Source organism: Falco naumanni, chromosome 2, assembly GCF_017639655.2.
Source record: "Falco naumanni isolate bFalNau1 chromosome 2, bFalNau1.pat, whole genome shotgun sequence".
In the NCBI taxonomy this organism is placed as follows: Eukaryota; Metazoa; Chordata; class Aves; order Falconiformes; family Falconidae; genus Falco; species Falco naumanni.
In genome coordinates, this window is record NC_054055.1 from 47297296 (window position 1) to 47321792 (window position 24497).

Sequence of the window (24497 nt, forward strand, 5' to 3'; positions counted from 1 at the left end):
TTAGAGTATGACAGCTAGATCAGTCCATGGATTGTGACAAGGAATTTAAGCCTGTGAAAATGATTTGAGGTATGTTCTTGCTAAGTAATTTGCTACAAAATGTGATCTGTGACTGAATCATGGAAGTTGTTGCTTTAGTCTGTTTTAAAGTGCTGCAAGGATAACCACAAGTCAAGAAAGAAGAAAAAGGAAAGAACATCTTTTAGCAGGCTGGTAGTTGGCTAGATGAACTGATGAGGCTTTTGAGCTTGGCCTATGCAAGTCCATTGTGAATACAGTAAACTACAAAATAAGGTTTTCAGATTTTCATTCCCTTTTTTATTTCTGACTTTGCTGTTAATGAAACTATGCTGTCAGTCTGCGATGAGTGCTTATGGCAGGGGTCAGGTCAGCACTGTGCTCGTGTTCTGGGTCTGGTAGGGCAGACTGTAAGTGGGAGATAATGTCACTCCCGAACTATCCTGAGCCATTGCTGCTTTTAGGACTGCATTTGAGATGTATTCCAGAGTGTCTGGAAGATTTGTCTCTCAGTGCTTACTCAAGACTTAAGTTTCCCTCCGTTATTGCTGTTACCTTCCTTTCATTCCTTACTATGATCACAATTTTCTTCCTCCTGCTGCATCTTACTTTCCTGTTCCTTCAGTCTTTTCCCAAAATTAATTCAAAACAGTCAGTTTTCAGTCAGAGTCTTGTTTGTAACGTTACAGCTTACAGCTCACCCTTGGGCAAGAAAATAAAGGTGCTATTTACAGAGCGCTATAGATATGCATGTTGCTTTCCTGACAAACAAGACATGACAGGTTGGTGCCAAAAGCACTTGCATTCAAATTAAGACATGGCATGGAAGTATAATCAACAAGTGGCAGTTCATGAAGAAGGGCGATATTAACAGAAGGTAGAGCAATGTGGGTGTTGCAGTTGGTACAGCATATGTGCCATATTAATTTCAGTGTTATTTTTCTTGCTGGTGAAGGACAAGAATAGGACAGCACTGATGGGCTTGCAGAAATGTTGGGGAGATAGAAAGGAAGGTTATGGGGCATTTTTTATTTAGGAATAAGGACAGGATGTGGTGCTGTGATCTTTTTGTATGGTCCTCAAGTGCTTTTTCAACTATTTTTTGGTGTTCAATGTCAGTGGAACTTAAACATTGGATTCTTGCATGGAAATCTCAGAAAGTACTTACAAGGACACTACAAACACTAGATTCCTAGTTTATTAACCAGAAAGCATATAAATATAAAAGGCCACCAACTTTACCCCGTGGTTGCTTTTTTTCTCAATAACTGTGAGGTACTGGATAATCTTTTGGTGTCACTTAGAAGGTGGACACACACAACTTCAGTTACCTGTTTGCTGGAGTGGCAGACAGTCCTATAATAGCCAATACCACTATCTTTAGAGGGGAATTATCTCTTCAGCTTCTGTACCTTTATCCTCTGACTCATGCAGCACTGATCCACATAAATAGCAAATACTGATGGGGAGAAACCTTTTACTTCAGCCGTGTACAGTTGGCAGGCTGGCAGACAAGAATTCAAGTCATCTTTGTATTTGGTATGTCTGAGTAATATTATGACAACATCTTCTCATCATTACTTCTTACCGTCTTGGCAGCAATTTCATTGTCTTTCAAGAACTCCTACACATTGAAATGGAGGTAGACTGCAAAATAAGAATTTATCTGAAGCTCAGTGTGGTGGATGGTGTGTGACAGGTTCCACACTGTTACAGCTTACCAAGGCAAAAGAGAAGGAGGGGTGTGATAGGTGGAAGGACTAAACTGTTAGTTACTGCTATCAATATATGTGGAAAGCATCATCCATAATTAATCAAAATCGCACATGTCACATCCTGCGCTGTTCTTGGCCGTTACAACAGTCTGCCCAAATCTCACTTCCTCTCTCTTCCCCTAAAGAGATCACTTGTGTTCTTGTATGTGCAGTCAGCAGTCTGTCCCCTCGTTCATCTGGTCATTCACAGAGCTCTCCGTAAGAGTAAGTTGCAAGTAACTTGAATTTATCACTCGGTCTGGGGTGAAAAAACAGTGTTAAGCTTTGACACAGTGTCTCCTCAAATATGTGTTTAGCTCAAATAAAATTTTTGGCCTTTAGGGAAACAGTATGAGGGATGCTGTCCTGCCTGCTTTTAGTGAAGTTTGTTTCATATGGTACGCTAGATGAGGTACTTACTCTAACTTTAGCTATGTGTACTGTAACAAATATGCTGAAGGTGTGATAAACTTGGAAAACTTTAATAAATCTTTTAAGAGCATATTGGTGGCCTGATGAGGAGCACCTGCATTTAAATGCTGGGATGTGGGTGCCTACATGTGTATGAAGGGCTGAATTCAGCTGCCCATGTACAAGTGCTCAGCACTGTATGAGATAACTTTGATGCACCCTGCTTGGCTTCACCATCACCATGGGTCAGTGCTGTTTAGATGCCATAGACAACGCAGGGTGTCTCAAATGGCGTAAGGTACCTATATGTAGGCAGTGACTTGTGCATTAGGTGTCTGGTCTCCCACTATAACTAACGGTCTGCTTGTTCTTTATTCACAGGTGACTGCATTCTAGTTAGCAGAGAGATAGTCTGAGGGTTCTGGCACTAATCTGCCTGTGCTTGGAATGAGGATAAAATGTTTTCCAGCTGTGTTTGAGGCTGTAATTTTGAGCTCACACATTGTTCTTGCCAGTGTATTGTAGTAAAGCGCTGCCCCTGCTGTAATTTTTACACTCTGCCCTACTTTAAATTGCTGTATATCTATTTTAAAATAAAATACCGTAGATCTGTTTTAAAATACCACACCATCTAGCCCCTGCTCTCTGGCACAAGTTCTTTTTCTCACCTTATCCCACCCATGTCTGAGTGAATGGTACCAGTGCCATTTACTGCCAGTCTCCAACAGCTGGCTGTACTGAAAGGCTCCTGGTAAACACTAGCATAAAGTGGCAGATGTGTTAAGATGTGAAACGTATTAAAATGTGTTTAAGTTGTATTTGGGGCCACTTTTAGCACAGACTCTAGGCATACCTGTTGTTACCTCTTAACATTTTTGCAGCCCTTGCCTGTAGCGTGTGTATGTTATCTTTACTTTCTAATAAATTTTATTTCCAGTTCTGGCAAGAATACACTAATAGAAAAGCTTTGCATGAATTCTGCTTTTTTCCTTATTTAATTACACCCTCTCCCTAAACCAGCTGAATTGTCTGGAACAGTGAGTTACATCAGGAAAATTCCATCTGTGAACTTTTTAAGGCATTCTGGTTTTCAGGGATTTTTTTTTAATTGATACTGGGTCAAAAATAGATCATTTAAAGAAGATCTGAGAGAGATGGGAGGTGAATAGCTTTTGCGTATCTGTTGCAATTAGCTAAACGGAATCAGTCTAGTTAATGTGTGTTTTATAATTTGACAAAAGATTTAGTATGTTGGCAGTGGAAAGATTGCTGTTTATACCTCTCTCCCCTTCCTCTAATTTGAAGAAGTTCATGGTTAACAACTTAAAATATTGGTAATTCTATTAATACCAAGAATACTTTATATTTAGTAATTTCATATAAGAAATACCACCAAATTCCATAAAACCAAGCTGTGTTCTGCTTTGCTGTCCATAAATGCACACCTTTTTTTTTTTTTTTTTTTACTGTGACACAGAAGCCCTTTCATTTTAACTTTTTAAAAATATTTTTTATTTCTGTTTGGTCACTTTGTTCATTTTGAATAGATGTTAATATTTGTGCTCTTTATTACTTGTGATTTTGTGAAACCAGAAGTAAGAGATCTATAGTGCTGTGAAATCATCCAGAGTAGTCAAAATCAAGGATAGACAAGATACTGAAAATGGGATTGATCCTCTTGAGGTCAGGCCCACTTTCCAAATCTTGAGATGAGCTTACTCATAAACTTTTATTCTGGCACCCCTTATTTCATGTGCATTTTAAAGTGTCCATTTTTATAATACCTGAAAATTAGAAACTCTGTACTTCAGACAAATTATTCCAGCTAAAGAGGGAGTTTATTATAATGCAGTGAGAAGGGGCAGGTGAAAAATGCGTCCTTCATTGAGTAGCAGTACATGCTGTTTGGTTAATTTTATGGTATATTTTCCATTACCTTTTCATGTTGTTTTTTAAATTTTTAGCTTGGTTGATACCTTCATAAACAGGCCACAGATACCATTCACTTGAAAAATTTTGCTTTTATTTTCCAGAAACTTAGTGCATGTGTTTCAGGGGAATAACTTTTCTCAGGCACAATATTATGAATATTATTGGCTGTTGCAATAATTTGGAAAGCTACAAATATGGGGGTTTGTTGGGTTTTTTTAAGTGAGGTCCAGGCAGGTATAGAAGAACAGCATTTCAAGGGCAGTAGGTTGATGTTTAGATATGAGTTCAGTATAGACCAACATTGATTTCTGTGTTTGGAGAGGTCGGAGAAGATCTGTTCTTGCTGATTTACAGAGTGTTTTTCTGCTTACAACCTCTCTTCTTCAGATAAGAAGGGAGAATTCACTGTAGGAGATTGTTGCAGACTTTATTAAAGAAAAGGAGAGCAAAAATCTTACTTTGTCACCTTTGTGATTCTGTACAGCCTGCTCTAGGTGGACCTGCTGTAACAGGGGGGTTGGACTAGATAATCTCCACAGATCCCTTCCAGCCCTCTCACCCTTCTGTGAATCTGTGAAGTTAGGTTGAGAGTAGTGATCAGTGGGGAGAAGTCATGGAAGGATAATGGAAAAATCTTTAATTTGCTGTAGCTGTCCGTGGTGGGAAACGTATGCCTGTGAAGCCAGAGCGAGATGGAGTAATAGTTCTGAATAAAATGAAAGTGTTCAACGTTAGCAAAATGTAGGTATTCAAGAATGGTGTCTCTCTCTTTAACTGAGACTTGCTTTTAGTTCTTAATCTGTATTTCTGTTTTTAAACACTGATGTCTCTGCTGTATCAACTGATGATTCCTAAGACCTTTAACTAGACCCCGGTGTATTTGGGATGTCGTAGATGTTATCGCCATAACAAATGTAAGGCAGATACTGAACTTGGGTCTTCCAAGATGAGAAAGAGAAATTAATCTCTTAAAGTGAAGGTGTAATTGAGTGTACAAGTTTGTTAAGGTTTCAGGCCAAACTCTGAATATTTACATAATACAGATTTATGTATTTAAGTTACAACTTAAAATAGAAAAACACAGATACTTTTTTCCTTATGTTTTTTCCCCAACTTTTTTGTGCATACAGTACAGATAAGGCAGAATTGAATTTGTAGTGTTTGCGTGAAGTATTAAAATAGATGTAAGGAATTGCTAATGTAGCTTAAATGTCGATACAGATTTCTCTGAGACCCTAATAATTTTGGTTTACTGTATCACATTCCTTAGCAATGGTGTACTTTTGGCAAGGCTTTTGAGTCCTTTTGTTCAAATAAAACATTGGTAACACTTGCAGAGAATAACAATAAATGAATAAATGTGTTTTAAGACACTTCACTGTAGGATCAACTTAAGTCCTCCTTGCGAGGAGAGCCTCACTGGATTAGGTGTTTTGGCAGAGAGAAGATGATACGTATCAAGAACTGCTACAGAACTCCCAGTCCGGCAGCCCACCAAGAGCGCACCTCTCCTGGGGCAGCTTTGCTCCCAAGGGCAAGGTCTGTGCGTGCTACATGGACTTTAATCTTCAGCTGGTGATAGTATTAGGCCAGGGAAGGCAAAAAAAAGAAGCGGTGGAATAGGGGCAGCTACCTGCAGAGCTGGGACCAGAAGACAGAAGGTAGGTGCTGCCTGTTCTGGTGTCCTGCCAGAAAGAAGCTGAGCCACCAATCCCAGGCTGACTTCAAAGAAGTGGCATCAGGGGAAGAACATCCTGGAAAAAATCAGAACTGAAGCAGCTGGGTAAGAAGCAAACTGCTGTCTTTACTGTAATTTTTTGGAATGTCTGACAAAATAAGGGACACTTTTGCCTGCTTTTTGACCCGTCTCTCACTAGTAGTGAATATGATCTGTGCTGTGGGATGGTCTTTTCATGCACATTTTCAGTTGAGGGCAAAGAGCCTGTGTTTCACAGTTCCCAGTTTTTCCTGTGCTGTAGGCAACAGGCAATTCAGTATGGATGTCACATATGGGAAAAAGTGTAAACATGCAGTAGGCAATTCTTGGTGTATCATTCTGCTGCAAATGTGTGAAACAAAGACAATGTCTGCCACCTAAAGAACACTGAGGAAGTGACAAGCATGTGTGTACATGCATGAACTATTCTGAGAAGGTGGTAATAACCAGGCATTGGTTATGACTGCCTTGCATGACCTATCCCTGCATTTTCTTCAGAGTTTCAGATATCTCAATAATACAATGTAGGTCATGCTGTTAACATCTCAAAGAAGGCTGGGAAAGGCGAAGATACATCTGTGATACTTTATATGGCTGCATCCTACTTAAACATTGTGTTTGTTTTGGCCTAGATTATAGCTGAGACTCAGTGGTGGGTCACAGTAAATATGGATGCTTTAGAAGGTGCAGGTCCTTTGGAGTTTCCCGCTGGTGTTAATATCCACATCTTACTAACAGAATGAACTCTAAACAACCAATGATCTTTTTAGGCTTGCCACTGAACCATATTAGTGCAGAAGAAGTACAGAAACTGTAGCAAATACCAGCCTCCATCATACACAGGACTGTTTGGGCAAATTACCTCTCACCTGAGAAGACATCTCAGCTCTGTTCCTTCACTCCTTCTCTGTTAATTTTCTCATCAGTCTTAGAAGAACAAGGATCTCTAGAAAGGGAAGGTTTGCTGCTAGCATTTTGGAAAAGTATTTTTGTTTTCTTCTCATATACTTCCAGCAAGTCTGTATATCATCACGTCTCAGTAGCCTGGAAAAATACTAAAATCACATAACACCACTTCATACATCAGTCTCACAAGAGCCAGTGTTTCATTTACAAACAAAATATCTGTAAGATTCTTCCCACTGTTCTTGGGAAGGGAACAGGTGACAGAACAAACTTCAAGAAAGAGATGAAAGAGGATGCATCATCCAAGATAAAAGCTGCAAAGTGCTGTCAAGACAAACATTTCTGGGTTTTCCCCAAACACAGAACTGACCTCCTATTTTCATTGCTTTTCAGGGCCATTTATCTCAGCAGACACAAGGACCCGTCAAAGGAGTAACACAGATGCTTGATGGATGAGAATTTGCAGGTGTAGCAGGAATCTGCTGCCTGAGGACTGAATGAATCAGCAGCAGAGCAGACTGTTGGAACAAGAAGGGACTAATGAACAGGAGGCAAAAGACGTGGCCAGCCATGACATGGAGGAAATCCAGGCTACTTCTGTACCTATTTTTTCTGCTGCTGTAGCTGCATCCACTGGACAATTCAAGGCGCAGATTGTGCCTGTGGTGGCTGATGCAGTCCCTGAGTGCAAGAACATGTAGTGTCCAAGGAATTCTGTTTGTACAATGTGATATGTGAATAGTATTACAAAAGCTATTACATGCAGTGCCATCTTCCCTACCACCATCCTGTTGCTCAAACCATTTTTGCTGAGTGCTGTAATGTTGACCTAGGGTTTTAAAGGCTAGACAGGGCTCCAAAATTAATAGTAGCTACAGACAACCCATATTCATGAATTTTCTGCTGCTCCGGGCCAAGGGTTGCATCATAGGACAGTTCCCTTTCCAGTTTGCAAAGTCATAAGTATTTCAGAAATGGGGACATATAGTAGCCATGTGGATGCCATTGTTTGCATCCCCAGGACAGTTTTGGAAGCCGGGTAACTGACATTTTATCATTGTTCTATTAGTGATATTAATACCACCTGACTAAACCACAGTGGTAATCCCTTTGCTAATGTTCACTGCTATATTACTGACAGTTTCAGCCTGCCAGTGTCAATGACGAGTCGAAGCACAAGAACTTTTAACTCTTTGATGAGAGATTACCATTAAACTGGGTTTTTCTTAGGATTTGGCTGCACTCTAGTTTCTGGGAACTCAAAACTTGCATTTCCTTTTCCTGCACTGAACTTCTCCCTATCTTACCTCCCGTACCTTCCGTTTGATTTAAAAAATACGAAAAAGTAGTGTATTTAACTCGCAGGGATATTTAAACTATTTCCTAGACAGCAGTGGTTTTCTGTCAGACCATCTATGGTAGCTGAAAGTCAACCTTAGTTGAGATGGAAGAGAAGGTCTGTCATTACAGGACTTTGTGTGCATGATACATTGTCAAGGGCAGGTAGGCACTAGCAGCTGGGACTTGGGACATCAGGATATTAGAAATGCTGGACCACTGAAATACAAGGATGTTTTTGACTATTTGCAAGATTCTGTACCGGTTCTTATCATGAGGACCAGTCATAAAACAGCTGGAGTGGTAGCTTTGCTGTGACTCGATTTGCTGGAGTTACATAGGCGTGACATGTATTGAAGTTACTGTTAAGTGACTACTGATACCCCGTATAGACAGAACTGTACTGTCCCTTCGTATTACTTGTCAGTTGTTAGCAGCTTTAAGGATTAGAGGAACTCATGATGGTGCTAAATAGGTTATATATTTATGTGGACTGACAGAGATTTCTAAGTAGATTCGTTGTTTCCATGGACTAAACTTGCCTTGTGTGAGCTAGGAGGCTGACCCAAAACAGCGGTTCCAAGCTGTGTGTCGTTCCTGTGCATAATCAGAAATGTCAGCCTTCAAATGCCCTGCTTGCCATTGGAGAGCACTGTCATAGCTGCTGTTTAGAAGGCAATCATACCCAGCTTTCTGTTGCAGTGTAAGAACAGGAGGCAGACATCTGCCAGGTGCTGGAACCTACAGCAGCGGCGGGAGCTGGTGGCCTCCACACTGACCATGGTACCAGGAGAAACGTAGCTGCTTTAGCAGGGCACAGCTTTTGTGTTCGTGGTGTTGTCAGTGACAATTTAACGAATGACCCATTATTTCCCCACAGCAGTGCTTTACTCTGAAGTCTTGTCACGTCACAGGAGGCAATTCATACCAGGTCATGCAGTGTGTGCCTTTCTGCCACCGTCAGTCTCTTCTGATTATACAGGACTGAGTCATCTCCCTTTGGCCCCGTGGCAGAAGAGACCAAAAGAGCTTCACCTTAGATTACCTAATGCTGTTGTGGTTGGGAAGCCTTCTTGAGACATCAGACTTGGTTTTGGTTTCTCTCTCCAAATCAGCTAGCGTGAGTGGGGTTGCGAACATCTTCTAAGCTTTTAGACACTTACCTTAGGCATTGAACCTGCCCCAAAAACATTTGGGACATTTGCAGCTTTCTTTTTGTGAAAGGCCCTACAGGCCTGTTTCGAAAATGCCCACCAAATCAGGCACCACAAGCGGGACTGTAGGGAGAACCACCAGATCTGAAAAACCTGATGTCAATGCAGGGCTCCAAGCAACTGAGCAACATCAAGATTTAGCAGGTTTTGCACATAGTCACCAGCAGAAATTTAACATGCTAATAAGGGTAGATACTGAATGGAAATTTTTAACATCTCAATGGCACCTGAAAGCAAGATTTATCTCACCTGTCTTTAGACATACACAGTGTAGATTTCCTATGTGTGACATTGCCCCTGGAGCCTTGCTTTGTATTCACTGCAAAGAAACAGGCACATTTAGGGCATGACTCATCTGACCTACTTTACATGTTTATGTGAAACTCATCCTTACTATGACACTTCAGTGTTTGAATCCTTGTGATTCCGATAGTGTACTGCCTGTTGGTGTCTTTAAAATGATTTGTGAATAATCGTGCTGTTACAATAGCCAGAGGGGTTCAACTAGTAGGCTGTCAATAACATATTTATATTCTTCCTGCAGAGCAAAACCTTTCTTTGTGTTGAAGTAATTTGTTTTAGTTTTGGTTTCTACGAAAATTATTCAGAGGCTGCTTGTGTTGGAAATTCTGACCTAACTATGGATGTTGTCTTCTTTTGCTTCAGATAAACTTCGGAGAAGCATGCCTAACCTCGCTCGGATGCCAAGTACCCCCACCATTAACAGTAACACTGGCTTTGCTAGTTCTCCAGTCACTGTGAGGAACAGTCAGAGCTTTGACTCCAGTTTGCATGGAGCGAGTAATGGGATTTCAAGGATGCAGTCATGTAGTAAGTACCTGTCGTCTTTGGCTGCACACAAGGAATCGATAGAGTGGTAAAATACGTGTCACTGAACCCCCTGCTTTATGAGAAATTAAAAGTAGACTGTGTTACTTTTGCACCGGGTTTCAATATAGCTCAGAATTTTCAAAGTTTCTATTTTGGAAAGCAAATTCTGCTGATCCTGTTATGCAGTATTGAGAGTTTCATCACCACCTTCTTTTATTCTTTACCCATTCATTTTGTGCTAACTTAAAAACTAAAATTATAATAATAATTAGTATTGTAGAAGCACCAATAAGGCAGTTAATTCATACAAACTTACAGTTTTAGGTTTGATACTGGAATTGAATATTGCTTTTCTTTGAAATTTATACAATGCTGGCTTTACACTACATTGTATAAATACTATCTTCAAATACGTGACCTCTCTCCTTTAATAAACTTCAATTTTTAAATCTAACTTTAATAAAGTTGAGCCACTTCCATCTGAGCAGATGGAGGGTTATATCCTCAAGTATAATATACTTGTTGAGAGGGGGGATTAAAATTACTCTGTAATTAGTTTAATTTAAGTGACTTCTTGATGAGGGGATGAAGGGAGTATTGATCTAGTGGATGTTGAGTTATTAATGTAGAATGTGAACAAGATCATGATTCAAATTCATTGTTTCTAGCACAGTGGTTGAGATACTTTCAGAGGAAATGGAAAAAGTAAATTTCATTGGATGCAGGCAGGAGAAAGGATTTAATTTACACCTCCCATGTCCTGTGAGGTTTTGGAGGGAGAGGTTAGCAAAACCTTTTCCTGTGGATATTTTCTTTCAAATTTGAGCAGAATTTACAAATGTTTTTAAGACTACTATATTGCATCTTTTCTGGAAAATACACTTAACTGCTGGATTTGTTATATTTTTATCCTGTTTGAATAGGAGAATGGAAGTAGTTGTTCAGGTTCCCACTTGAATTCGCATGGTAGTGCACTGAAAGTTTGATTTTATTTACTGATTTAAAAAAACAACCAATTTCTCTGTGTGTTTGTGTATGTAATATATGTGTGTGTACAAAATGTGATTTTTCTGAAGTAACTTTTTGAAAAACATTTCTATTAAGTGCTGTACTGGGGTATTTAAGAAGCTGTGTTATGTTAAGAGTTCCATAGCAATATATTGCCAATGTTGTTTAATTGAATCGCACATCTCTGTTTTCTCCTGTACCTTTAAATGATTTTAAGACAACCTTTTTCAAAGACTTGAAAAGCACTTGGCCTCTACGTGATGTGTTAGTTTATGTGCTTCAGGCTTTTGACAGTTTGCTTTTGACATGGGTACTCTGGAACAGATGTGTGTCTGCTGTACACCAGAGGGCAGGAGTGTGTAGAAGATCTGTGTGTAAAGCTTCTGAAACCCGTAACATTGATTTAAAATGGTAGTTTACATAACATTGACCTTGGTATGTGCTGTTATATTCAGGATCTTTTTGTAGCCTTTTCATTGTTTTTATACATGATGCTTAAACTTCTGTGGTGATTTATAATGCTTTAATGCAACGTTCCTTAAACAAGATTAGGTTATTGCAAGCAACCTCACAAAGATCTAAATGATCTAACAGTAATTAATTGATACCTGCAGCAATTTTTTGTGTTTAAAGCTCTAATTGCATAGGTGGAATTAATGTGCTTTTAATGGCTAATTAAACCTCTTTGAGAGGAAAAAGAAGGATGAATATGGGGTGCGGTTTTTGTTTAGGATGGGGATACAACAAGGTGTTTTAGTTCAGTGCAGTGTTACTGGGTACAGTATTGAATCCAAGGGTTTTTTCAAGAGTTTATAATTAGCAAGTAAATTGTATAATGATGTGTTTATCCCTATTCGGATCTGTCTAGAAATGAGCATTTACTTCTTGACCTCATCTGTTGCATGCTTGACCGTGTTATGTCCTTTTCTACCACTCTTTACAGTTCCATCACCAGGACAGCTTCAACACAGAGTTCACAGTGTGGGACATTTTCCAGTGTCTGTCAGACAGCCTCTCAAGGCTACTGCCTACGTAAGCCCAACCGTACAAGGCAGCAGTAGTAATAGCAGTATTCCAGTGTCCAACAACGTGCAGTTATATTCTAACACTGGGATCCCGATGCCAAACAAGACTGCCAGTCAAGGGATTGTAGGGCGCAGTGCCCTTCCAAGACCATCACTGGCCATCAATGGGAGTGGCATACCCAGAAGTAAAATTGCACAGCCAGTACGAAGGTAAGAGTTAAACAGGCCTCCTTCCCTATGTGGATGGCTTTGGCTTAGGTTTTGGGTTTGGGGTTTTTTTTCTCCTGGACATGAAGCTGGGCTATAAAACAGAAGAGTTTCTAGCTCCCGGTGCTGACTCACTGCATGGGTGAAGATTTCTTTCCAGAAATAGTGATAAACAATGGTTTCTGGTAGCTCCTAGTAAACTATGATAATTGATAGAATGTAATCAATCACATATAAATAAGAACGGATTGCTGGCCATCAATAAGAAATCAAAATAAATGGAAACCTCAGGTCATTAACATATGTGGCCTGCCTTCTTCCAGACGTGTGCCAACTGCTATTTCAATGTCACAGGGTTAGCAAATCTTAAAGAGTACTCAAATAGAAAGAGTCCCATCCCTGTGGTTGTAAGTGGTTGTAGACTGTGAAAATGCAACTCGTGACGTTACAGCATTGCAATGAAGGAAATATCCTGGATAGTTCAGTCTTGGGTTGAACCGGCATCCTTTCAGTTCCAGCTGGGAGACAGTAGACTAACACAAAATCGTGGAGTATCACATACTCGCAGTGAGCTATACTGTTAAGCAAATGCATTTTTGCATTTTTCCAAGAGAATTTAATCTCCAAACGTGGGGGGGGGGGGTTTAGGGCAAGCAATAAAATAAGCTTGAGGAAAGAGACTTGTGTTTTAATCACCTTATCACAGCTGGGAGTTAAACTCTTAGGTGTATGTTCTGTGATTAATAGGTGGTGAAGTTTGTCAAAGAGAAACTTCTATCAACTTGTGTCAACTCTTCAACTATTTCTTCCCATTGCACACATCCCTTTTCTGGTGAGGGTCTGCTGTGTGACCACCTGATTTCCTTTTGGATAAACTGTCACTGTTTAGCTCTCACCATTTTTATACTTTTCACTAGATACTGACTAGATCCAGAATAAGTTCAATTCCTCGCGTTCTTTCTTTGGTTGAGTTACTTAGGGATTACACTGATGTGACTGACGACAGATTTTGACCAACTGCAGTGAAACTCTGATAAAGAGCTGTCAGGTTTCTTCTTTGATGAAGTCTGTACCATGAGATTTCTATTATAACCTTCTTTGCTCTCTGCTGGAACACTCTGTTAGAGTTCTTTATAGTAGAGAGTTTTCTTTCTTTTCTTCTTTTGCCTTTCCTCCACTTAATGTTCTTCTGCAGAGCTCTTAAATCTTTTATAGCAACATGTGAGGAAGAGACTTTCTGGGCCGCGAAGACCAGTCCCTTACTATTTTGTAACTTTTCATACATCAGACAATATTAAAGAAAAAACAAAATTAAGAGGTTTCAGTTGGAGGGCGAGACACTGTACTATCAACACTGTTTTTATTAGAAGCTGATTCAGACCAGTTAACAAAGCTATTTATAGTCCAGAAAGTCTGGGTTCCTGTCTTCTTACCTTCAAATGTACCTTAGCAGCATCGTATGTTGCCATGGAGCCAGACTGATGATCCTTGAAGATGGATGGTCTTTGCACTGTGGAAATGACAAGGATTCTAAAAGCACAGGCAGATTGGAGTTCAGCCTACAGTTCTTTAAGACCCTCATTTCATTTTAGTTATGCATGTAGAAGATAAGGGCAGTTTCAGTTCATATGGAATTTTCTTGGAAGGAATTCAGCCATCAGAGGCAGATTTTCTCGCTGTTGACTTTTGTCACTATGGTCATTTCTAAGGAATGGCATTGCTAGTTATCAGTTCAAGAGTCTAGCTTCTTTCAGTACACTGGAAACTAAGCAGTGTTTTTAGTCATGACTTGATTAAAAGTAGAACAGATCTTTTGTTTTTTAAATAAATCAGATGTTCAGGGAGAATATCATATTAAGAGCAAAGCTCTGTCTTCATATGTATGGCCAGACTGTTAGGTAGCCAAGTTACTGGTATTTTTGATACTTAAAATCAATCATAGAATGGTTTGTGTTGGAAGGAACCTCAAAGATCACCTGGTTCCAACTCCCCTGCCACGGGCAGGGACACCTTCCACCAGACCAGGTTGCTCAAAGCCCCATCCAGCCTGGCCTGGAGCACTGCCAGGGATGGAGCATCCACAGCTTCTCTGGGCAGCCTGGGCCAGTGTCTCATAGGTTGTAAGGCACTTTATATAGGCCTGTATTAGGGAAGGAACTTCAGTATTTACTGTGTAGGATCAAACACAGGTCCTCCACAATGAGGGGTTGTTTTTGATAGTTTGTAAAATAAAACCATAATAGCCAAGGTAACCAACTTGGGTAAATATTAACTGCCTTTCTCCTTGCCGTGAGAGAATCATGCATCCACAAGCAGTGTAAAGAAACTGTAACAGTACATTCCATCTCTTCTTGGCCTTACAAGTCAGACAGCGCCTTTTTTTTTTTTTTTATCCCTGTTGAATGAATCTGTACAACCCTCAGCCTTCCCACTCATGCTTGGGGCTTCTTGCAGACCCCTACCTTCCAGTTCTCCACCTTCTATCCTTACACAATGTGAGGGGCAGCAGCGACAGCTCCCGTAGGGTTAGGTGAGTCGGGAGCCAAGTGGGACAGCCAGGCTGCCCCACAGTGCACAACCAAGAGTAGCGTTGATGATGACCAGGGTCAGCCAACAGTCCCAGTCTCCAGGAAAGTCCACAATTTTGAGGCAGGCCCTACCTGAAGTCAGGAAGTCAGTCGGCAGTTCAGGGTATGGATCAGTCCCAGGTGCCAGGCGCAGGCATGGCTGCAACGTAAGCATAGCTCCAGAGGCCAAGGTGGGAGGCTTGCTTGTTCCTTCTGCCTTATACTGGAGCCAGTCACGGCAATCCAGCTGGCAATGGAAAAGTAGAAGAGGACTATAGACCCTCCAAAACTCTGTTATTGCAAATCACGTGGCATCATACTGACAGCTTGTATTTGTTTGAAACGGTTTTCAACACTGGCACATTTTCCCGTTCACTGCCCTGTAGCAGAGATTCAGCTGTGGATTTTTTTTTTATTATTCTTACTGTTGCTTTCTAATTATTCTTTACTTTTACCCTCTCCATTTTTTTCTTGAAGATTGTTAAACATACTTTCCTCTTTTTCTTTCTGGAAAAAAAAGAAATCAAAGCAGCAGTTGCAGAAGACAGCAGAGGCAGGTCATGTTTACAGCAGAGGCAGGTCATGTTTTATGCTTCAAGTAACTGGATTTATATCAAAGATAAGGGATCCCACAACAAAGTGGAGCTGCAGAAAAGCAGCTTGGATGAACCTAAATTTAACCAACTTTTTTTTGGTTAAGTGCAATGTTTTTGCCATAAAAAAGGAGTTGTAGCAGAGAGGCGAGAAGCTGTTCTGGTGATTGCTTTTAACTTACTGACTGCTTGGGTTACAACATACCTCTGCCTTTTTCCAGCCAGGGGCATTGGGAAGGGAGAGGAAGCATCAGTAATTCACAGGAAAAGCAGAGAAGTGTGAGAACAAGATACCTGGTTTTATAAGAAACAGTTTCAAAGAATTGAGACACTTTATTTTCAGCAAATTCTGGTGTAACAGAAATGGGTTGTGGCAAATTAGAGATAGCCTGCCTCATCACCAGTGAGTTGGCATACAGGTGGTTGGTTTTCCTTTTTTTAATTTTTCTTGAAACAATTACCTCAGTAGTACCTGGAGGGTTTGGAAGATGGTCAACAAGCGTTTTATAGCAAGACCCTGTTTATTAGTGAGAGATGCAGGGACGGTGTGAGAGTGGGGGCCCAGAGGAGGGTGAGTTCCCTGCAGGAGTGCTGGTGCTGAGGCCAGCAAGTCTCTGACTTTGGCTGTGGCATGGAAGTGCATTGGCATGTCTTGGATGAGGGCTGGGAGCAGGACTTGGTAGAGTTCTTAATCAATATAAGATTCTTAAGCAATATCAAGTTCCTTAGTGTCTGCATAGTGTTTTTATGAAGTGCTGGGTTTTCGTGATCATGCTGAGCACAACAGCTTTTTGGAGAATATTTCCCATAAATCTATGCTGTCCATAGTGACAAAAATAGGTTTTTATCATCTATAGCCCTGAGAAAATCTTCCCATTTAGAGGGGTCTCATGCATTATGGCAATTATTCACCAAATTCTTTTTTACAAACCTTTTACCCAGTTAGGACCAGTAAGAATAATGGGATCTAATTGGAGGTGGCCTTAATTTCACCCTAGATCTTTACATTTGCATTAGCATGGAGCCAGAAATACACTAGTGATGTGTCCAAGCAAGCCACAAAGCCACTGTCACTGCAGAAGTAAATAATGTTTGTTACCTTGATCATCTTTCACATGAAACATGACTTCATTTGCCTTTTTTTTTTTTTTTTTTTTTTTTGTCATTCGGTTAATACAGTTTTCTTCAGCCTCCAAAGCCACTTTCGTCACTCAGCGCAATGCGGGATGGGAACTGGAGAGATGGCTGCTATTGATGAAGGATGCCCATCAACAGTGGAAAATAAATAATGCGGATTTCATTACCCAGCTGGCTGGGTAACAATGATTTGGGAAAGGAGGGTCATACAGCATTATTTCCCCTGGGATTTTAATATTTAACCATCCATAATGCAATGTCATTTTTAAAAAATGAACATCTTATCAAATACTAAATATTGCACTTAATCAGTTACCTGAACAGCTGCATTGTTATCAGACTAACAATGGCAGCGTGGGCATTTGGAAATGAAGGAAGTATTACTTATGTGCGAAGTACCAGAATATTTCCTTGGAAAGAACTAGGGTGATAATGCTTTCAGTCAGCTTTGCCGTACTGAAATTTTAAGATAATTTATTCAGTGTAAAGGCATCATGCATTTTATTTTGAATTTGGGGGGACTTATGTATGTGCTTGAATTCTTTTCTAGTGTTTCCAGTACATTTTATTTTGTATACTTACATTCATTTAAACTTGCCTGAACCTTGAACGACAGAGAGATAATTTAACTTTTCTGTGCCATAAATAATATTTTTGGGGTAATGTACTTTTTTAGGGCTAGGAACATATCTTACAGAATCGTACCATTGGCAATACAAAGCAGTATATTTATGTTGCAGAAGCACAAAAAAAGTAGCATTCACTGGAAATTGCCATCCAGCTGGGTCAGCATGGTTTTGTTGGTCTTTCACCATTTGTTCAATTGTTAATTTATTGTCATAGTGTTTTGTATTTAAAATGGCAGCATAAGTCACATTGCACTTACAAAGATACAGTGATCTCTAAAACTACAGTTGATTTTCAGTACTTTATTACAAAGAATAAAATTGTAATGTTTTATTAACAGTTGCTTATGGAAAATGAGTTTTAATGCAAATAAATCTTTTTGATAGATCTTTTACAAAATCCAATTGCACTAATCAATGCTTTCTTATAATGGCATATGACTTAATATTTGATTACAACGTGTATACTGCTGTTTTGGAATGTTTCAGAAATAAAGAATCTATTTCAGCAATAATGCTGTTCTTGAATGTGCAATATAAACATTGTCAGAATTTGGCAGCTGACACCTGCTTAGCTCCTGAATTTTTTATTACTTAGCATTTATAAAGGTTATGCTGGATTTTTGCAAATAGTAACAGAGTTCTGAAAATTTCTGATTTTTTTTTAGATTGTGTTATGACGCCATAGTATGCATAGAAGTCAAGTGTGTATTACTTTGAAATCAATCTTATTATGATCTTAAGAATTTTTTTCAGTTGAACATTCAGATTCTGCAAGTGCAAATGTGACTTGGAATGGGAAACGGAGATTGTGTACCAGGTGAGCCTTTCACCATGGCTCTGAATTTGCTCTCAGTTTTGCTCTGAATGGCTTGAGGACCTGCATTTCTTAAAAGGGCAAACTAAAACAAAAACCAAAGAAGAAGCATTTAGTGGTGAGTAAAACCTTCATTACACTGAGAAGTGATTGTGCAGTAGTGCAGTAGTATCCCTGCACAGCATAACATTGTTTAACAGAGATAAACAATTCATTTTTCAGACTTCAGTTCTTTTAATCAGTTAAAATCAAAATTTTGTGGGAGGGGTTTGGTTGTTGGTTTGGTTTTTTTCTAAAAAAGACAGAACTGTTGAAGAAGGTATCAAGAAATATTCCAACAAGGAAATTACCTCTGCACAGGTAAGAATTTCAGCAGGAGTCTGCCGAACTCATCTTGTTCATAAGAGGCTTTAATTGGAAGAAATTACTGCTGGCTAAAGCAGTCATTTGTAGACAGTCTCTGTTGTCTTGAATGGTTTATCTCACTTACAGACTGATCATGGCGGGGGCGCAGAGCCAGCATGGGGGTGCTTTGCTATTTGCCTGTGACAAGGAGGGATGCAGAACCTCCCAAATTAATAAGGTCTCCTGGCTTCTGGTGCTAGGGAACCAGCATGGTCTTTTTCATCGTAGATAGCTGGAAACTAGCGGCAATGATTAGCTTCTGCTCACTGCTGGCCGTTCCAGCCCTAGTCTGAGCTGTATCTTCACTTTGTTCATAGCGCTGGGATTTTATCCCTGTCCTTCCATTATCTGGGACATCACAGCCCCACATGCTCTCGATTTTTGAAACAGGTTGTAACTGTTGAAGGTAATACTGAATTGTACACAGGAGGGCAGTATACACTTTCAAAATAGTTTTGGTAGCTAAAGCTCTACTTTTTTCCGGGCTCTTGGTTTGAACCCAGTGCCTATGTTTCTTCCCAGCGTTGTTTATGTATGATGACAACGTGTGAAACTGTCTGTGATTTGCATTTTTAAATTTCACACTACAAAATGAGTCGTGAACTGGAGAGTCAAGCATTTTGGATATAATGCTTTGAGAAGATACAGTTGTTTTTCCCTTTTTAATTGTCCTGTTCACTTGAAATACGTCATGTCAGGATTTGGTAACCTTATAGCTTTCCTGTTTTAAGTGTTCTTGACAAGTATCTGTCACATTGGATGACATCAGACTTTAGGAGGAAAGGTCTGAGCAGCTTGATCTCTTCCATACCCAAAGGATCGACAGAATCACAGTCATTTCAGCAGTGGGCTGTGGTCCTGCTGCTCTCAGCCTGTAGCTGGGGAAGCTGGCTGTCTCCCCTGAGATTAACATCAGCAGACCAGATACTAGTGCACAGTGTCACGTACTTTACCACAGTCTCACTGGGAGCAAACTGGAATATGCAACACAAAACCACTTCTGTCACACTCAATTTTGTGAGAAGCAGAATCTCCTCCAGGGCAATGGGAAACAGCAAGGCCACACAGTTATCTTTAAAAATAAAGATTCAGACTTACTTTTCACAATCAAAATTTCATTTTTAAGTATAAGGGAGCATTTGAGAACTCTCTCTGCTCCCTCTTTGGTTCTCTTTTGGTCCATGAATCCAAATCCCATTCCTGTCTCCTTGTTGCTGCATCCCAAAAACTACCTACCTCCTTCTGTCCAAAATGTAGTCGGGCTCAGCTCTTGAGGTGATGACCGAGTCATGATTCTCAGTCTTCTTCTCTAAGGTTTTTTTCCTTTCCCTTTTTAGTCACTGGGAATAAAACGTTTACATTTCCAGTCATACAGCCCCAGAACTATCTTTGACTTTTCTACAACTTGGTATTCTGGTTAAGTCCTGCATACATAATAAATTGAAGGTAGAATTTCCATTTTTCATTGTCCCTGTTGCAAGCAGAACACCTAGCTCCCTCTGTATTGTCCCTGACTGTGGGGGAAGTCCCCCATAAACATAAAGGTCGCAGGTTTTATTTGCCTTCAAATCCTTCCTTAAAGGCTTTTTCTTTGGTATGGTACCACTCAAAACAGGACAACAGTTAAACTGACAGTGTCGTACTACTCTTGAGCCCATTAGCACATGCTGCCTCATCTTGTTGTGGTTTTTTTCTCTTGATTAGTGATTTTTGTTATACCTAAATTGCAAGTTGTTGAAGACATGGACTGTTGTGTTTTTCCTTTGTGTTTGTATAGCATGAAGCTCAGTAGGGTCTTGGGCTCAGCATTGCAATGCCTGTATGCTAACACAAATACTAAAAATCAGCAAACGCTATTTAAATATCCACTGCTATGAATGGTGGGTGAGGTTTCATAATTAAAAAGAATTGGGAAAGTAACACACTCTCTCAAAAAGTGATGTTTAATCCTCAGGAATGACTTATAAATTCATAAATTCTTGATAAAAAGGGAGATTACTAAGACAGGATGACTCTCCCTGTCATGTTGTGGTGAAAAGGGTACGGCCTGGCTGGTTTGGTTTAATTGTCCCAGCTGACCAACCCATCTGCTCAGCCATCTTTTTCCATTCATCTATACTTCCAATTCTTGCTCTCCCCCAGTTCCCACCTTTCTTACAACCTCTGTCAGTGGTTACTTGTGCTCTTGTGGCTGGTGCCGTTCCTGACCACCCACCTGCAGGTCCCACCCAGCTATTCTGCTGCTTGCTCACCAGCCAGGGGAGCAAGCCCTCGGTGCATCTTCTGTCTCCGTCACTGGGACTTTCATCTGTTACCTGGCAAGGTAAGCGGTTACACTTAATCTGAATTAATGACAGTGGAAGGGAAGTTTAAGGCATGATTAGATGCTAATGGGTCTGAGTGTGGTAATTAATGCCAGAGTTGGTGATCCCTTAGCAGGGTCACACCTCTACTGTATGATCTGACCAGGCTGCTTGTTAGTTCAAAGGGCAGTTCAAGGGCCCAAAAAACTATCTTTCTACACGGGCAGTTCAACAACAGTTTTTTTAAAAAGCATCTCATAGACGGAAGGAAGAGATTAGATGGGTTCATTTTTGAAATCTTATTCCTCTTTTATGTAAGTCAAGCATTTAGATGGCTTTAGCATAACAAATCCCTTGCCCATGAAAACAAACAAACAAACGAAAACTAGGTATTGGGAGTTCTTTGGTGCCCAAATGCTGGTTTTGGCATAATCCGTATGGCATATTTGTGATTGCACCACTGAAGGCTTGGCAAGACCAAGCAGTTCATGCAGCAGTGCAGTACTCATCACAACAGCTTATTTTAAGCATCCTGAGCCCATAAGGGGAAAAGAGAAGAAGCAGAAGGTCAGAAGTTTAGAAGTCTTGGTATGAAACCTATTGTAGCTGCCATTTTCTCAAGAGTAGCTCTGTACTTTGAAATATCATTACTTTTGCAGATCCTCTCACTTTCTGGTGGTGACTGGCTTATGTGGCTTCCCAATCCATTTAAGTGCGTGTGTAAATACATGCCAATTTCTTTGCGTGCTACCTGGGAGGTTTTAATAATCTGGGCATAGTAAGTGGCAGGACAGGGTACTTTGAACATAGCATTAGCTGAAAACTGGTACGTGGTTTCTGGATCCGAGTTAGCTCTTGTTTGCTTTACCATATCTCTTGAACCATTCATGAGTACATGCTCATGGCCATCTTATCTTGCACTGTGAGCATTGTAGTGCCCAGCTGTGTCTTTTTGACTGACTTTAGCAGCTTTTATTCCTCGTTAAAAGATGGACTAGTGCAGTGATGTTTATGATTATGAAGAGATAAGGTAGCTGGGAAGATAATATTTTTTCTACGATTTATAGGCACAGTGACAAAAAAACGTCTGGAAAGGTGAATGGTGCATTCTTACTTTGTTTTTTTTAAAGAAATGCTAAACACATTAATTCATGCATTACCTTGAGCAGAGTATGACGTGATGGCAGGCATAGATACATACATATAAAAGCAACTAGTAGTCTTGGCTTCCGCTGGTCCATGTGAAAATGGATAGACACATAGATTGAGCTCTCTGAACCATGTTAAGAATTTTGGACAAACTTTCTGCAGGCAAATACTTCAAAAACCGGTCTCTTCTATAGACGGTCCATCTGGACTTTTTACAGGTGGAGAGAGGCTTGGTGTCTTAACACAGTCAAAAGGCATGTGTGCAATTCCCAGTGCAGCTATCAAAATTCTATGAAACTACTGGTGGACAGACAATAGATAACATTCATAGACCATGAAGAGACTCTCGCTTGAAGAAAGATGTGACAAACGCACAAAATGAAAGCAACTCTGTCACTGCCATCACACTCTCATTAGCTATTTGGTGATGCGCTATTGAATTCAACCCTCTTAACGTGGGGAGGTTGGACATCTGAAACTGATCGAGCCAGGTAAGTTGTTTTTGTGGCTGGGCGGAAAAAAGAACCTTGCAGCTGCTACACACAGAGTAGATTTGGCCATGCAGTGTGGAATTGCAGTGCGGATCCACTGCCCTGCAGCAGCCCTGTTGCTTCCCAGGAGCACAGCGCCAGCTGTACACATCGTGCCCAGATGTGTAGCCATCACTGTCCACTACCCTCTGTGAAGGTACCGGGGAGTGGATGTTCCTTTGCTTGCTGAAGTGGAGTGCTTAATAGAGGCTGATTACTGCGGCAGAGTCCAACCAGACGATGATACTCTTTAACATGTTGCTGTTGTTCTGTGAGCATCGCCAAAAGATGTTTTGTCTTCTCAGACACGATCTTTCTGCTATGTAGATCTCTTTCCCTATGCTCATGCATTTAGTATTATATTCTTCTATTGCAACTATTGTTTTTTTAGTTTAAAGAATTAAAATAATATTTCTTCTTTGTTTCTGTTCACTTCACTTACTCCTTGCCCCTGAGATTTCTATTGTTCCCTTAGAAAAATAAGTATTATTCCTTTGTCCTTGTGGCCAGACCTATAGAAAGAATGAGCCTGCAGGCAAATTCCCAAACTGAGCATTAGCAATCCAGCCAACGTTCATACTTCGCAGTCTGCACACAGATGTTACTAAACAAGGTATATTATTTGTATTCAAGATTTAACTTTTTAATTGAAGCAGCAGAAAACATGGTGTGGATGTCAACTACAATACACCTAAAATGGACTATTTGGAATAATTATTTTTGCAATAATAGAAAAGATACTGATGTGTTTCTACAACTTTGGTTTTTCAACCCTTCCTGCAGGAGGTTTTAGCTTTATTTTTGGACACCCTTGATAAGTGCTTTTTACTTTCTGATTATGGATTTCACTGAACCAATCAAAACATGTTTAATTCTTTTTTAGCAAAATGTTTAGTGACTATTGAATGCTTTAGAAGACTTACAGTGTTTCTAAAATTGAGGTTTTCAAATGTCAGCATCAGGGTATAGTCCATTTTCTTTACATAATGGCACTAATATCCCATTCAGTTCCTTTAAAATGTAAGCAATTGAAGTAAAATTTCAAGAACTCAGAAGAAAACTCAATATAGAAAAAGTAACTTTAGCCAAAGAAAATCATAAAAATGTGTATGCAACTTTGATTATATAGAAGGAAAATAGCATCAAACAAATGCTGTCGCTATATTGATGGCTTGCTATTCACTGGATCAGAATTCACAGTAAATAATCTGCTTCTGCCTCCAAAGAAGGAATACTTCTAGCACCTGATCTTTTCAGTCCATGTGAAACGGCATTGATAATGCAAAATGGGCCCAGGCCCACTTAATTTGCAGATGCAGCTACTTGGCTGGGTGCAGATGGGCTTGGCTCCTTTTAAGTATGCTCTCCTCTGGTTGATATAAATGAAGTCTGATCCAGAAGCTATGCCAAGTGTTAGTGGAGCTAATCTTGCTTCTCGAGATATCTTACTATTTTGGCTTGCGCAGATGGAAATCTGCAGCTGGGTAGAAGATCATGCATCTGCCTTACCTAGTTCAGTACTATCAGCCTGGTAGCTGATGACAAATCTGTGGCTTTGTTATCTGCCCTATGGTTTGTAAGTGAACTACTGAGTGATGGTCTTTGATGAAGAGCCAAATGTAATTACGCAGTCTCACAATATGGGCACATTTTTCTGAAGCACCGAGTACTTGCATCTAGCTCAGACGGTAAGACTTTTAGCACCTCTGGTATTAGATACTGGGCAAATTTTATTTTCCTGATATTCTCTTACTGAAGTCCCATTTAAACTGAGGTTTCATTATTGTATTTTCACAGGGCAATATCTTTCCATTTTGGTTATACAATGGCATTGAGTGAAAATGGTTTGGAATAAAATTCACTGTCTGGATATGGATATTCTGTATTTTTGTGGAATTCCAAACTCAGTGCACAGAACATTCTGTTAAAAATAATGTTTTAGATTGTTTCACATTGTTGATGATACATTTTCCAAAGGAAACAGGAAGAAGAGTGCTATTTATTTGACA

General features: G+C 40.0%; 1 protein-coding gene across 3 annotated transcripts in view; it reads left to right on the forward strand.

The window, feature by feature from the left end:
• SLAIN1 (SLAIN motif family member 1) overlaps window positions 1–17799 on the forward strand; it is a 59053-nt gene extending 41254 nt beyond the window's left edge. For all 3 annotated transcript variants that reach the window (XM_040584323.1, XM_040584324.1, XM_040584325.1), the window contains 3 exons: window positions 9957–10121; window positions 12073–12364; window positions 16701–17799. In XM_040584323.1, coding sequence (XP_040440257.1) covers window positions 9957–10121; window positions 12073–12364; window positions 16701–16776 — 533 coding nt within the window. In that variant the 3' untranslated portion in view covers window positions 16777–17799. The remainder of the gene's footprint in view (window positions 1–9956; window positions 10122–12072; window positions 12365–16700) is intronic.
• Window positions 17800–24497: the final 6698 nt, after the last annotated feature.